This window comes from Thalassophryne amazonica, chromosome 20 (genome assembly GCF_902500255.1).
Source record: "Thalassophryne amazonica chromosome 20, fThaAma1.1, whole genome shotgun sequence".
In the NCBI taxonomy this organism is placed as follows: Eukaryota; Metazoa; Chordata; class Actinopteri; order Batrachoidiformes; family Batrachoididae; genus Thalassophryne; species Thalassophryne amazonica.
In genome coordinates, this window is record NC_047122.1 from 36,665,361 (window position 1) to 36,681,409 (window position 16,049).

At 40.1% G+C, this 16,049-nt stretch overlaps 1 protein-coding gene across 2 annotated transcripts; it reads left to right on the forward strand.

Moving 5' to 3' along the window:
- Positions 1-1,715: 1,715 nt before the first annotated feature.
- si:ch211-81a5.1 (E3 ubiquitin-protein ligase RNF115) lies at positions 1,716-9,244 on the forward strand. Of its 2 annotated transcripts, none has more exons than XM_034160863.1 (10): positions 1,716-1,885; positions 3,622-3,680; positions 4,451-4,505; positions 4,598-4,809; positions 5,048-5,116; positions 5,243-5,321; positions 5,449-5,542; positions 8,561-8,676; positions 8,801-8,980; positions 9,166-9,244. In XM_034160863.1, the coding sequence occupies exons 1-9, from the start codon at positions 1,808-1,810 to the stop codon at positions 8,909-8,911; spliced, it is 873 nt and encodes a 290-aa protein (XP_034016754.1). In that variant the 5' UTR covers positions 1,716-1,807; the 3' UTR covers positions 8,912-8,980; positions 9,166-9,244. The 2 variants fall into 2 exon arrangements, with proteins under 2 accessions (XP_034016754.1, XP_034016753.1); XM_034160862.1 differs by having other exon boundaries at positions 8,801-8,977; positions 9,163-9,243.
- Positions 9,245-16,049: the final 6,805 nt, after the last annotated feature.

Genomic DNA, 16,049 nt, shown 5'->3' on the forward strand with positions numbered 1-16,049 from the left:
GGATTGATTTACCCCAATCTCAATTCTCTTTTGTACCCCTTCCCCTTCCCGTTGCCCTTAGCTTGATTTTTAGTTACCTTTACATTCAGTTAGTTAGTTTGCTTTTTGTGCACTTTGCTATTCACATAGCTCTCTAGATAAGTTATAGTCAGTTATCTTCTGTTCAGTCAGCTTTAGATTCAGGTAATTAGCATTTTATACACTTAGATGTTTACATGATTTGTTAGATTCAGTTATCTTTCATTCAGTCAGCTTTATTTTTGGTGACTACTTTCAGGTAGTTTGCTTTTTATACACTTAGCTTAATTTTAGATTCAGTTAGCTTTATGTACACTTATCTGCTTGCATAGCGATTCATTAATTTACATATTCAGATAGTGTTATTTTAAGTAAATTTTAGCTTGTTAGCTTTATATTCATTTAGCTATTTGCATAACTTTGCATGAATTTATGTTCAGTTAACTGTTTTTCAGTTAGCTTTATATACACTTATCTCTTTTCATAGCGATAAATACATTTTTAGATTCAGATAGCATTATTTTAAGTAAATTTTAGATTGCTATCTTTATATTCATTTAGCTATTTGCATAGCTTTGCATGGATTTATATGTTCAGTTAGATGTTTTTTCACTTAGCTTTATATACACTTATCTGTTTTCATAGCGATAAATACATTTTTAGATTCAGATAGTTATTTTAAGTAAATTTTAGATTGCTATCTTTATATTCATTTAGCTATTTGCATAGCTAAATGAATTTATATGTTCAGTTAGCTGTTTTTCAGTTAGCTTTATATACATTGAACTGTTTTCATAGTGATAAATACATTTTTAGATTCATATAGTGTTATTTTAAGTAAATTTTAGACTGCTAGCTTTATATTCATTTAGCTATTCACATAGCTTTGCATGAATTTATGTTCAGTTAGCTGTTTTTCAGTTAGCTTTATATACACTTAACTGTTTTCTTAGTAATAAATACATTTTTAGATTCAGATGGTGTTATTTTAAGTCAATTTTAGTTTGCTAGCTTTATATTCATTTAGCTATTGCTTTGCATGAAATTATGTTCAGTTAGCTTTATATACACTTCTGTGTTTTCATAGTGATAAGTACATTTTTAGATTCAGATAGTGTGATTTTAAGTACATTTTAGATTGCTAGCTTTATATTCATTTAACAATTTGCATATCTTTGCATTAATTTATGTTCAGTTACCTGTGTTTCAATTACTTTCAGATTCAGTTCGCTTTATACACACTTATCTGTTTTCATAGTGATAAAGGTTTCGACTGTGATTGCTTTAAGTGCATTTTAGATTTGGTTAGCTTTATATTCAGTTTGTTAGCTTACAAGCTAGTTACATTGCGCTAGATGAATTGTTTTCGGTTTAGATTGAGTCAGATTTATTTTCAGTCAGTTTTGGATTGTTTCAGGTAGGTTTTCCTGGAGCTGCACTCTGGTTTTGATTAGGTTGGCTTTGTGTTTTTGTTGTTTTACAACACAGATATTGTTTATTCAAGTAAGAGTACCTACCACACAATCTCAGGGAAATTGTGTGCGTTTATATATATATATATATATATATATATATATATATATATATATATATATATATATATATATATATATATATATATATATATATATCTTTGGAGAGGATTCCATTGTCTGTCCGAGAAAACTGAAGCTGAAAGTTTCCGTCCTGCAGGTGTGCCCCTACAGTCTTGAGCGTCCCCGGGGAGTGTCCGTGACTTTTTTGGGGGTCTTCCACGCTGACGTCAGGTCGTGCGTGTGTTCCCGTGAAGATGGCGGAGGCTGGAGCGACTCCACGGCACCGGTTTTTCTGTCACCGCTGTAAACGTGAAACAGACCCCAAACTCCCGGTGAGTTCTCTTCTACAAAGTCTTCCACACGCGTCCGTGCTGGAGTCGGTGAACCCACGGCGCGTCCGTGGACTTTCTTGCGCAGTTAACCCATTGATATTTAATCTTTATTTTAAAAAATAGATTTGCCCGAAATAAAGTCGCGCACACGACGGGATTGTGTCTGTTGTGCGCGCAACATGCACCAAGATACTGCAGAGAGACTGGATCTGACGATTCATGTTTCCATATTTAGACGCTGCACTTTATGTCCAGAACTGCGCACAGAGAGGTCTCCACGTGCGTGTCACACAGCGCACACGTCCCAGAGTTACACCGTGTGATTTTACTCAGTAAAAGCCCCAAATAATTGCTTTCCTTTCTTTTTATCTGAAGCCTTCGTGTCCAGGTGTTAAGCGCACTGTGGATGCTTCACGAGCGCATCTGACCGCGCACCAGCACAGGGGCTGGTGCACTGTGAATGAGTCAAGAGTTTCGAGTTTTTAATTTGTAGGTGCCATTTCTTGTCTTTTGTTGCATATTTCACCACAAAATACACCGCACAGAAAATATAATTTATATATATAAAACCTATTTTTATTCATTTGAACTTGTACAATGTGATGCTATAATGACATTATAATGTGACATTATAATTTTATCGATATTGATTCTGCTTATTGATTCGATTCTTCCCTTATCAATACCTCCTGTGAATTTTCTGTGTACTAAAAGTAGGGTTTATGGGTTTTCTATGCCAACAACATTTTATTGAGTCTTAAAGTAAATAAATATGAAATTGGTCACTGGATCCTTGATCTCTGGACATAAATAAAATCTGTACAGAATCACTGGATCCTAGATCCGTGGACATAAATAAAATCTGTACATGTTGCGACCCACTGCTTTGTTTCACACCTTCTCAGAAACAGCGTGCCTGCAGTCAATATAGAGAAATGATCATTTTCTTGATACACACCTTCAAAAACAGTGGCCACTCTGGCGTGATGTGAACTTAAGAACTGACAAGGAAATCGTTAAGCAAAAAGGCTGTTGATGTCGGTGGACTGAATAATTTCTTATTGATTCTTAACAGGAACCGGTTTTCAATACCCATCTCTAGTTATGATGATAAGTAAAAAAGAACATTTGAAATGTCTGTCGCTAAAAAAAAAGAGAACACCCTTGGTCTGGTGCAAATGTATCACTCAAAAAACAGACTCATTGGATTGGATTTCCATTTAATAAATATATGCAGTCCCAACTAAATTAGATTACGTTATCTTACATGCATGTGCTTTATTTGAGTTTTGCCTACACATTTATTACAGAGAAATCTTGTTCATAATTGAATTGAGTTAATTCAATGAGTCTTTATTGTAGTTTAATTGAGTCACTTTTTGGTGAATAGAGGGTTTAGAACCAGCAGTCATTGGGTATATTTTCTATATGATGAAAAATGTAGGTCAGTGTTTTTCCAGAGTGCAAGATTATGTTTTCAAATGTCTTGTTTTGTTCACAACCAGTTTACTGGCAGATAGGAATAAATAAACTAATAAAATAAACCAAAAAGTATTCACATTTTAAGTTGAAATCAGAACATTGGGAGATGTAACAAATATTACTCAAAACAATGACTCGATTATCAAATTAGTTGTTGATAGTCGATTGATAATTAATTAATTGTTGCAGCTCCATTATAGACAATTCGTGTGTCCACTTAATCTATAATTTTATTTTATTTTCTCCTCGTCAAGGACTTGGTGTGTTCTAGGTGTGAGTCCGGCTTCATTGAGGAGGTGCCAGAAGATTCTAGGTATGATGCCCACATTCACCTGAACATCCAACCCAGTCTCACAGCAGTTTGTGGGACTGGGCTACAAAAATCTTACATTAATCTTTGGGCTCATGACGTGGGTACGAAAATGGGGCGTTTTTCATAACGGGGGCACAAATTCATTTTGTGACGGGGGGCACAAAATGTGGGGTGAAAGGAGGGGGGTCTGGGGGGTCATGGTTAATGTTTGGGGAGGGTACACACTTACACTATGGTTATGCTTAGAGTTAGGAGAAGGGGAAGATTATAAATAGCAAAATAAAAAAACGTGTCACGAAGAGCGGGCACTTTTTGTGACATGGGCAGGGAAAAAAAATGTGAGACCGGGCTGGAACATCACGGGTCTGTCCAGAGCTAGATCTCAGAAGCCATTCAATGTCTTATATTTGGTATGAAGCTGATAGAAAGTTGATACAGAGCTGCTTCTCTAAACATAAGGCCACCAGTTCCTCACAGTTCAGAAAAAATAAATGCGTGCAATCCATTTGATTGTGCAAGCCCATCATAAATATGACTTATTGTGGGATAAGTCCAATCTGATACAGCTTTTCTCCATTTAAAATACCTTCAGTTTTTATCTTTAACTCCAGATGAAAGCATACACGGCTCTGAGTTTACACAACTCTGGTTTTTGAAAGCCCTTCAACCCAAACTTGTAACATTTTTGACATTTTTGACTTGACAACTTGATGAGTCGTGGTATTTGTTATTTTGCTGATATTAAAATAAAAATGTACTTTGCTCTCCAGTCTGCTGCATAACAGGTCAGCACCCGCTGATGTGACGGATGCATTGTTCTCAGAAGTACGTCCTTCCAAACATCTGCTGCCGTATTACACACAGAAGTCTTCTTTCTGGTTTCATTTGACATGTTGTGTCTTTGGTCTCCCTCCAAGTTTTGGCAGCAGCTGTTTATGGAGCTCACTGCCCTCATTTCACATCCACTCAGCTTGGAGTTGGACCCGGGTGTCGAGGAGCAGGTATCTGAGAGTCCGGACTCTTCTTCATCAGTCTCACCGGAAGCTGAAGCGTCCACAGAATTAGAATCTCCCTCCCAATCCGGACAAGAAAGCACGTCCCAGCTTGAAGAAATGCCTACAGTGGAAGGGTGTGTAGACAACAACAACAACAACAACAAAGTAATGAAGAAGAAAATATGTATATCAAAAACCACATTTATACAGAAACACTGGGGTGTTTAAGACTTTTGCACAGGATTATTGTGAGGGAAGCTCCAAACAGTGAGCATGCAACAACCAAAATACATTTAATTTAACACAATGAGACCGAGTTGGAATCTGAATTCTCCACACGGTCTTTGTTGCCATGTCTTTTCCCTCTTCCAGGCTCGTGCAGCACCACTTGGCCGGCTTGTTTGCCAACAGTGGAAATCTGGGCGCCGCACCAGCTGCTTTGTAAATGCTTTTCAATTTTTCATTCACGCTTTTGATTTCACCTCTGTTGTTTGTTGTGAGTCCTTCACTCTCTCTCTCTCTCTCATTGTGCTTCTCTCTGTCCCTCTCTTTCTCTCTCTCTGTCAGGTCCAGCATGCTACATTTGTATTCAAACCCGGCAAATTACGCCTGGGGTCAGGGAGGACTGGGTGCAATTATCACAGAGGTTAGTAAAACGGCAGCTGGACGTTTCATCAGAATTTTAGCTGCACTGATGTCTTTAATATGGCTTCCTTATTCTCTCTCCTGCTCTACATCCCTTCCATCCATATTTCTCATTTCTCATCTTCCAGTTATTGGTAGAGTTGGAAAACAGTGGTCCACCCCCTGCAAAAAAGGAGACGATTACATCTTTGCCAACAGTTTGCATCACTGAAGAGCAGACAGGTGCCACCAGCATCCTGTGATACATCCTATATTGGTTTGAAAAGCTTGACATTAAATAATTATTTAAATGTTGTGCCACTTTAAAATAGTGGTTTATAATTTCAGGCCTGATGGATGATTACGTAGTGAAAACCACTCAGACATGACGGCTCTACATGAGCATTAATTAGTCATTAATAAAGGGCTTTTTGGTCTAGACGCTGTGCAGCACTATTCCAGAATGTAGCACGCTCACAACCTGGCCTGCCAAAAAGTACTTTCCTACAAATTAGAATGGTTTATTGATCTGCAAAACATTAATAAACTAGAAGGTCACTCAGAAAGGCTTATGGCTCCATCTAGGCTGAAAAATCCTAGAATTTTAGGTTTTGAAGAACACTGTTGTGAAATAATACAGGAACACTGCAGCTGTCTGAATTTAAATTATTCTGTCTGAAAGATCTGGAAGTAAATCTGTGTGAAAATATAGTTTTATTTAAGATCGCTGCAGCTTTTTTCAAATTGATTGAAATGTTGAAAAATTACACTGGTCAACACGATTTTTCTTGTATGGAGTTTTTCAGTGGGTATTGGGTTATTTGGGGGTGATGAATCCAAATCTGGTGTCAGTGTTTGCCAGTCACATAATGTTTTTGAGATATGAAAACATATTTCTATCAAACATTGAAGCAAAAGCTGCAGTCTCGCACACCTCTTCAGCACCATAAACTATACTACAGCTCTTGTTCACATTTTGCGAAACTGGTTTAAAAAGTATGCTTTGAAGCTGCTTTTGTGCATGATTAGGGGCATCAAAACTCATCAGTGAATGAGCAAACTTTTGCATAATCCATCAATACAGAACATGCAGATTGCAAAAAAAACAAAAAAACAACCTGATTTGATAATGGAAATCTGAGCTCAGATTTGGATTCAGCATCCCAAAATGACCCTAAATCAGTTCTCAAAGTACATGCAAGAATTTAAATAATAATAATAATAATAATTTCCAGATCAGATGGAAAAATCAGTAAACTGCCCTTCAGGAAACTTCATAATCCTCAAGTTGCTCCTAGTTGTACGCTGAGGACCCTGCTCAGCAGCGCACTGACACTGGTGTGTGTGTGTGTTTGTGTGTGTGTGTGAGAATGGGTAAATGTGATGCATCTGCATCAGATGGAAAAGTGCTGTAGAAATGCAGTGTATTTAATACTGAACACTGCATTTCTGTCAGCATTCAGGAGTGTATAAAGCTGCTGGACAGTAGTATCGATAAGCGCTTCGCTGTTAAAGTTTTTATATATAATGAAGTGAACGAGGAATCGTTTTTGCTGGATTGAAACAGCATCACTCTCAAACTTTTAATGGGGCTAAAGCCCACTTCTGGTTTAAATTTATTTAAATATGTATATAATGTTTCAGCCATCTTCTTGACAAAGAATTTCAAGCTTCCTTACAGGACTGATGATTCTGTCCACAAAGGATGAAAAAGAAATTGGTATTTATTATTTATTTGTCTGTGTCTTTTAACAAGATTACGTCAAACTACTTCACGGATTTTGACAAAATTTTCACCACGGATAGATATTAGACCATGGAAGACTCCATTAAATTTTGGCAGTGATACAAATCTGGATTCTGGATCACGTTTCACTTTATATAGGTTTTGAAGGATTACTCTTAGCAGGATTATGTCAAAACTACCCCACAAATTCACACCAAATTTGCACCACAGATAGATATTAGGCCATGGAAGACTCCATTAGATTTTGGAAGTGATCCAGGTCCAGATGCGGATTCTGGATCAAGTTTCACTTTATAGGCTTTGAAGGATTACGTCAAAACTACTTCACGGATTCTCACCAAATTTGCGCCACACACATATTCAGCCATGGAAGACTCCATTTAATTTCGGAGGTGATCCGGATCCAAATCCGGATGTAGGCTTTGAAGGATTACATCATTCTCACCAAATTTTCACCACAGATAGATATTAGGGCATGAACGACTCTACTAAATTTTGGAGGTGATCAGGTGTCCCGTCGAGATGAGGTGAACATCAAGATGAGGTGGGTCGCACTACTGCGCATGCGCACATCGCTCTACCCTGAACTTGAAGACATCACCCGTCGAGATGAGGTGCCTCGCGCAACTGCACATGGGGAGATGATGTAACTCGCTCGACGTGCAACTGCACATGTGCATTTTGTTTTTTTGTTTTTGTTTTTTCCATCAAAGTTTTTTTACTAATTGTATTCAGTGTATTTATAGCCTAGTAAGTAAAACATTTTCTGTATTTTACGTTAGGAGCATAAATGTATGTATATATATATATTTTGCCTGTCAAAATAAGCTAACTCCAGGTTAAAAATACTTATCGTTTTATAGTGAGTAGATTTTATACATTACTACGTTCGGATGAACAATTTATACATTTACTTGCCCATCAAAATAAGCGAACTTCGTCAAGTAATTTTTTCAGTGCACACATATGCAGTTACGCGAGGAATCTCATCTCGACAACGCACCTCATTTCGACAGACTTATCTGTCGAGATATCTCGATGACGCACCTCATTTCGACAGAACACCGGATCTGGATTCTAGATCAAGTTTTGCTTTATAGGCTTTTAAATATTACATCAAAACTGCTTCATGGATTGTCACCAAATTTGCACCACAGATAGATATTAGAGTATGGAAGACTCCACTGCATTTTGGAGGTGATTCTGGATCAGGATTGGCGGACATCAGAAATCTCTGTTTGCTATTGTCTGATATTGTTCCCTACCCCGTATAGTGTCGAAATTCCTTCATATGTGAGCCGTAGCAGCCAGTGTGTTGATGCTTGTCTAGTATTGATAGTTATCTCATGGTGTTAAAAAAACATACGTGATCTGGATCCCAATTGGTGGACGTCAGAAATCTTTGATTGCTCTTGTTTATGACTGATTTTATGACCGGGCTTCCTGCAGCTTATTCTTTCTGCACGTTTTTGCACAAACTCATGCTTGCTTTGACCCCTGTTGTTGTCCGTCAGACTGTCGACTGCAGTGTCCCGTGTGCAGAGAGGAGTACTCATTAGGGGAATGTGTCCGGCGGCTGCCCTGCCTCCATTACTTCCACAGTGATTGTATAGTGCCTTGGCTGGAGCTGGTGAGGTCACAGAGGGGATGTGATTAGTGGGCTGAGGGGTTTGAAGTGTCTAATGATTACTCAGGGGCCTCATTCTGATGATATTTTTGCCTCCTCCACCCCCCTCCCCGCCCCCGCCCCACAGCATGATACCTGTCCAGTATGTCGCAAAAGCCTTGACGGCGTTGACAACAGCTTTACGCGGATATTAGAGCCTGCAGAAACCGTCACGACAGAGGAAAAGGAGGGGCAATAGATCTGAGGAATGGGCCAATCAACTCTACCTCTGGACTGTTTTTCAGGAGACAACCACCTACAGTAATAGATGATGCATTACAGTCACTTGTGTATTTAGCTCTCATTTGAGTTAGCCCTGCTGAGGATATTCATGTTTCTGCTCAACAAATGCTGTCTTTTCTACTCTGCATTCACACAAAAGGACCCAACTGCTTGCTGCTAAGCTGCTGAAGGCGGCGTCAGTCACACGGTGACTGGAGCTTTCTGGATGAGTAATAACTCGCTCGATGACAGAGTAGAAGTCAGAGTTGAGAAGTAACACATTTATAAAAAGGCTTTTGGTAAGAATGACCTCTTCATGGCTGACCTGACTGTTGTCTTTTTGTCTTTATAAAGCTCTTGTTAAAGTTGTATTCTGTGTGTGTCGCTCTTTCTGCAAACTTTATTCTTATGTATATAACAGTTTCTTTAGCTGGGCATCTTATCGGCTTTATGTAATGTGTCCACATGGATGAAAATATCAATCTTTCTGTGTGATGAATTATTCTAAAGTGGGACACTTAATGGAGAGAGAATAGAATATTGATATAAACCACAATGATCAACAGAACAGAACAGCTGATGACTGCAGTCTAATGCATCTAAATTAATCACAGAACATGAATCCATTAAACCTATAATGCAGAATACAGTAGAATGTACAATTAACAATAATGCAGCAGAACAGAATATTAGAAAGTCACAGCAGAATAGAATAGAATGCTAATTACAGAAAATACTGCAGGCTAGAACAGAAAAGAATACAGCAGAATGTTAAGGAAAACTACTGCCGGCTAGAATAGAACTGAATGTTAAGTAAAACTACTGCCGGCTACAATACAACTGAATGTTAAGTAAAACTGCTGCCGGCTAGAATAGAACTGAATGTTAAGTAAAACTGCTGCCGGCTAGAATAGAACTGAATGTTAAGTAAAACTGCTGCCGGCTAGAATAGAACTGAATGTTAAGTAAAACTGCTGCCGGCTAGAATAGAACTGAATGTTAAGTAAAACTGCTGCCGGCTACAATACAACTGAATGTTAAGTAAACTGCTGCCGGCTAGAATAGAACTGAATGTTAAGTAAAACTGCTGCCGGCTAGAATAGAACTGAATGTTAAGTAAAACTGCTGCCGGCTAGAATAGAACTGAATGTTAAGTAAAACTGCTGCCGGCTAGAATAGAACTGAATGTTAAGTAAACTGCTGCCGGCTACACTACAACTGAATGTTAAGTAAACTGCTGCCGGCTAGAATAGAACTGAATGTTAAGTAAAACTGCTGCCGGCTAGAATAGAACTGAATGTTAAGTAAAACTGCTGCCGGCTAGAATACAACAGAATGTTAAGTAAAACTGCTGCCGGCTAGAACAGAACTGAATGTTAAGTAAAACTACTGCCGGCTACAATAGAACTGAATGTTAAGTAAAACTGCTGCCGGCTAGAATAGAACTGAATGTTATGTAAAACTGCTGCCGGCTAGAATAGAACTGAATGTTATGTAAAACTGCTGCCGGCTAGAATAGACTGAAGTTAAGTAAAACTGCTGCCGGCTAGAATAGAACTGAATGTTAAGTAAAACTGCTGCCGGCTAGAATAGAACTGAATGTTAAGTAAAACTGCTGCAGGCTAGAATAGAACTGAATGTTAAGTAAAACTGTTGCCGGCTAGAATAGAACTGAATGTTAAGTAAAACTGCTGCAGGCTAGAATACAACAGAATGTTAAGTAAAACTGCTGCCGGCTAGAACAGAAATGAATGTTAAGTAAAACTACTGCCGGCTACAATAGAACTGAATGTTAAGTAAAACTGCTGCGGCTAGATAAGAACTGAATGTTATGTAAAACTGCTGCCGGCTAGAATAGAACTGAATGTTATGTAAAACTGCTGCCGGCTAGAATAGAACTGAATGTTAAGTAAAACTGCTGCCGGCTAGAATAGAACTGAATGTTAAGTAAACTGCTGCCGGCTAGAATAGAACTGAATGTTAAGTAAAACTGCTGCCGGCTAGAATAGAACTGAATGTTAAGTAAAACTGCTGCAGGCTAGAATAGAACTGAATGTTAAGTAAAACTGTTGCCGGCTAGAATAGAACTGAATGTTAAGTAAAACTGCTGCAGGCTAGAATACAACAGAATGTTAAGCAGGGCCGGCCCAAGCCTTTATGGGGCCTTAAGCAGAATTTCATTTGGGGGCCCCCCCTACCATCATCTCAGCACCAGATGCCTCATTATTCCATAGGCTACACTGTTATGTGTGTAACGTACCCACAATCATTAGCATTATTTGTAATTATCTTACATCAGACAGGTGTCATTCTTGTTTTTAATCTTAAAGGGGTAGCAAACTCATAAATATGTTTTAATTAACTTCTACATACAGAGTGATGTATAAGTATGGCTCAATTTAACTATTTGAAAGTAACATCAGCAGGCAGGAGACTGCATTTATAGTAAACACGTTAAATAGTTTAATTTCTTTCAGATGTGCAATGGTGTGCAAAATGTTCAATATCCAAATACAAAATAGAATCAAATGACATTCACATTATCTTACAGAAAAATAAAGTTGTAATCAAAATTAAATACAATACTCAATCTCCAAAATAAACATAGAAATCCACAACATAACAGCAATGTGTGTGCACAGCAATGTGTGTGCATACCAATGCACAAACATTGCACTGGGGGCTATTGCTTTAACTTTGGCCTGCAAACCATTGAGAGCTGAGCTACTTTTGCACCAAATTAATCTGAGGAGTTGATCTGCCCTGCTGTTTAACTCTTAAGTTTTTCTTCGTAAGGAAGACTATCAAATGACTTCGCCAAAATCCGGTCCACAACATTCAAACTGTCTGCCATTATGTGCAGCTTGCTACCTAGCTAGCTCGCTAGCTGGGCCTGGCGCGAGGCTAGTGTGAAGTGTATCCGCCTGTGAGTGCTTTGTGACGGTGGAGGAGCTCAGCAGCACCCGCTGCTCGGTAGGGACAGAAACTGCGATATAAGTCAGAAAGAGTGATAGTAGTCAGTCTCCAAACACAAGCAGCTACAAAAAAAAAAAAAACAACAACCAAAAAAACCACCAGAAATAGAAGCTCAATTTGTCGGTAGTCATTTTTAACAAAGAAAATGCCACTACGAGGATTAGGAAAGTCTCCGGTTCAGCTCAGGACAGAATGAAAATGCTCCCACGGATGTCTTGACTCTTATAGAGAAGAATAAACCAGAAGCCAACAAAAGCTGGAGTTTTTAACCTAACCAGACCCCACCTACCGAGAGACTGACTGCTATAGGCTAGTGACTAAACAATAACTCTAATTAGCACCTATTGTGCTCTAGTTAGCACTCTCCTAATGACAGGATGGAAGCCTCCCCTGATGGCTCCCTTGACGACTCTCTCCTGATGACGTGAATGACTCATTACCATGAACAAAAGTCTGAAACTGCTTTGACCTGAGTACCACATTGTAAACAGGGGACAAAGCGTGTCTGAGACCCGCTCCGACCCTCAGACCCCTGTGGGGTCTGGGTAGGTTAAAAAACTCCAGCTTTTGTTGGCTTCTAGTTTATTCTTCTCTACAAGAGTCAAGACAGAAGTCAGACTACCAGAGCAAGAATTTTAGCTGAGGAAGCTTCTGTGATTTGAAGCGAAACGTCCTCACGTCAAGCAACCCAGTCCAGTTGAAGATTCAAGTTTCTCTACTATGGAAACCACCTGGACAACTGAGAGCCTACACAGAATCAATGACATGTACACACAACAGTATATATTTGATCACTTATTTTTTGACATTTTAGGGGAAGCTGAGCTTCCCTTGCAGTCTTAGAGCAATCGCCTTTGACTTTAAGACACCTAAAGCACTTTACACTAAACGAACAGAGCATTTCGCAAATAATGACAACAAAAATTGTAATATTGGACATGCAAACCTACCTTTGTCTTGTTGTTTTTTCTCGTCTTCCGACTTCTTTTTTCTTTTCTCCGCTCCAGAGGGATAATTTCTTTTCTGAGACATGATTTAACACTCGCTTCTTTCCTCACGATTAGTCATCGACCACCTGACCCAAGTGGTGCATCTAAATTTCCCCAACAGTGGCAGCAGCCAAAAGGAGGCATCAATTAACCTAGTATTGGTATTTTGTCAAAATGAATTAATTTTTTCGGGTGTAATACAATTTTGTTTAAATTATTCAGTATTATTTTAATTTCATGTATATATTTACTTTTTTTATCACAATGTCTTGGTGCTCTCGGGGCCCCCTGGTGGCGTGGAGGCCCTAAGCGACCACATAGTTGGCGTATGCCTTGGGCCGGCTCTGATGTTAAGGAAAACTGCTGCCGGCTAGAATACAACAGAATGTTAAGTAAAACTGCTGCAGGCTAGAATAGAACTGAATGTTAAGTAAAACTGCTGCCGGCTAGAATAGAACTGAATGTTAAGTAAAACTGCCACAGGCTAGAACAGAATAGATTGTTTTATTATATGGCTGCAACGCTACGCTCGCTCTGATAGGCCGGATATTACTGGTCGGATATTTTCCCATATTGGACTGGTTACCATGACAATTGTTCCGCAATGCGTATTTTCGTTACAAACCAGGAAGCTAAAAACACGATTACAAAAACCAAGCCGGACATGAACATACTCCATAAATATCTAAACCACATCAGATAAAACACAGATTGCATGTTTATATATATATATATATATATATATATATATATATATATATATATATATATATATATATATATGAATCCCATCCAAATGAACCTTCGACCCACATTCAGGAAGTGTTGAGGCACAGTCGCAAACATAGGACAGCATTCTGAGCGCAGTCTAAACAGTAGGTTTGTTCGCTTGTGCCATGGATGAGCCCGTACGCGTACCTCCACTGGATCCTGTTTGGGATGCGCAAAGGCAATATTATGTGCAATGTCTGTGGCACGCTTTCATTTTGTGAACGAGACATGAACATTGCCTAATCAAGGCAAACACACTCTGTGTCACTGCAAGTCAATGGTTGTCAGAGCCGCAGAGCAGTGCACACATCTGAATGGGTGGTTAAATCGCCCCTGAACATAAACACCGATCGTCAATGAAATCACCTGCTGAGGCGATTGGTAGCATGGAAAAACCTGCAGTGTCTCAGCCCTTCATGGCAAATAATTACCCACCCCTGGTTTAGATAATGTATGTGAAATATTATGATCATCATAGCTGTAACACCACGAGCACATGCACCACACTGCTGCCCCATGGTGAGTCAATGCATTTTAGAGGCTTGGTGCAGCATAGCTCAGCTGAATGGTGTGTCACAGCTGTAATTCACATGTTATGACATGCCCACCATCAAACCCTTTAGAAGGAATGACATTCGTATTGACAAACCATTACAATATAAATAACATAGGAAATCACCTTTGGAACGGCTCCAGATGCGTCTCACAGCACAGGGTGAACAACAGCCAGGCTGCAGCCTGTGATATACCCCCTGTCATCCTGGGAGTATCATGGGATGGTTACATCTGCCACGTGCCAATGACACATGCCTCGTCCACCACGAAATATATATCCCATATGACGCACTGTCCAGCGGTGCAATGTGCAATATCCAGCCGGATGCCCCGCTGCATGTCAAGACATGTAACACGTGATCACCAAGTCCAAACAGTGGTCATGTAATGCATTACATGATTGGCAGGACACACGTGTGAACCACAGTTTGGTCATCTCACGGACCTAATATCCTGGAGAGGGAAAAGGCATGAGGCGTATCATCTGACACCCTGTAGCTCATGCGTGACCTCCATATCATGTGATGTTCTGTCGCGCATGCACAAACTCATATCATCTGATGGCCCCGCAGCTCGTACATGACGCTGTATCTGCTGATCACTGCGCTCCACCGTCCAGATGGACATCAGGACGCCTCGCTGTCTGCTACAGAGCTGATTTCGTTAGAGAGTGTAAGATGAGAGAGAGAGAGAGAGAGAGAGTGTGATGGGGGCGAGTGGCTGCTGTGTAAAGCTTTACTGTCAGGACCTGTCTTACCTTACCTCCCCCCTGGCTTATGTATGCTATCCAATCCTTGTACTGATATATGTCATCCAGGGTCCCCTGATTATGGGTTTGCGCAGGAACCAGGCTGACACAGCAAAAATGGCCATAATCCCGATGCAGTCAGGAGGGAAAGAAAAGTGTAGACTGTGGGCAGATCCCATCCAGACTGCATTGTCCACACCTGCACGATCACATCCAAAGCATATTTAGACAACAATTAGATGACACAGACTGCTGTCAGATGGCCATAAAAAGCGCTGAAGAATGCCCGATGTTTCAAATGTTTGGATGGCACACACAGGACCGGAAGTGGGAGCCAGCATTCTGTCCTACCGTTGCACAGGACCTGCCTATACTGGACATTGGGGTACAACCAACTTATGGACCAGACTCGTGCCATATGTATCAAAAGCCGGCATTGGTCATGTCACTCACTCACTCCCATGCAATTTTGTCTTCGCTCGTGCTCTCTTTCCCTCATTGACCTCACAGCAAGAAACTGCTCAACTGTGTGCGTGAATAGACCAGGTGATGAAATAATCACTCAGCAGTGTGTGTGTGTGTTCATTACCGTGGCACAAGCCACGACGTGTGTGCGGGGTGCACGTGCATGCACGTGTGGCGCTGTCAGCCACTGAACACCCTTTGCTGCTAAAGTTTGCTGGCAGTGGGTCAAGCTTCCCCATGCGCACAGTATTTGTCAGATGCAGCCTTTCCAGAGAACTTTAATATTGTTTTTCTATTTTTTTGCACACTCCAGCATAAGCAGCACAACGCAACTCTGGACACTGCGATGTCGGTGGATAATCGTGTGCGGTATGTCACATGAGACTTATTTACGCAGTGATTGTTTCAGCACACAGCCCAGCCGGGTGAGAGGGTTTTCACCACAGGCTGTGGTCCCTGGTCCCTTGTCTGCCCTGCACTGTGAAATGCACCTGGGGCCGTACCGGAGGTGAGATTCATATTTAATAATGTTGTCATGGCCTTGCGAAACAGTTCCACGTCACACCTCCTACACAGTTAGATGGTGATCAAGTAATAATATGTATATTACA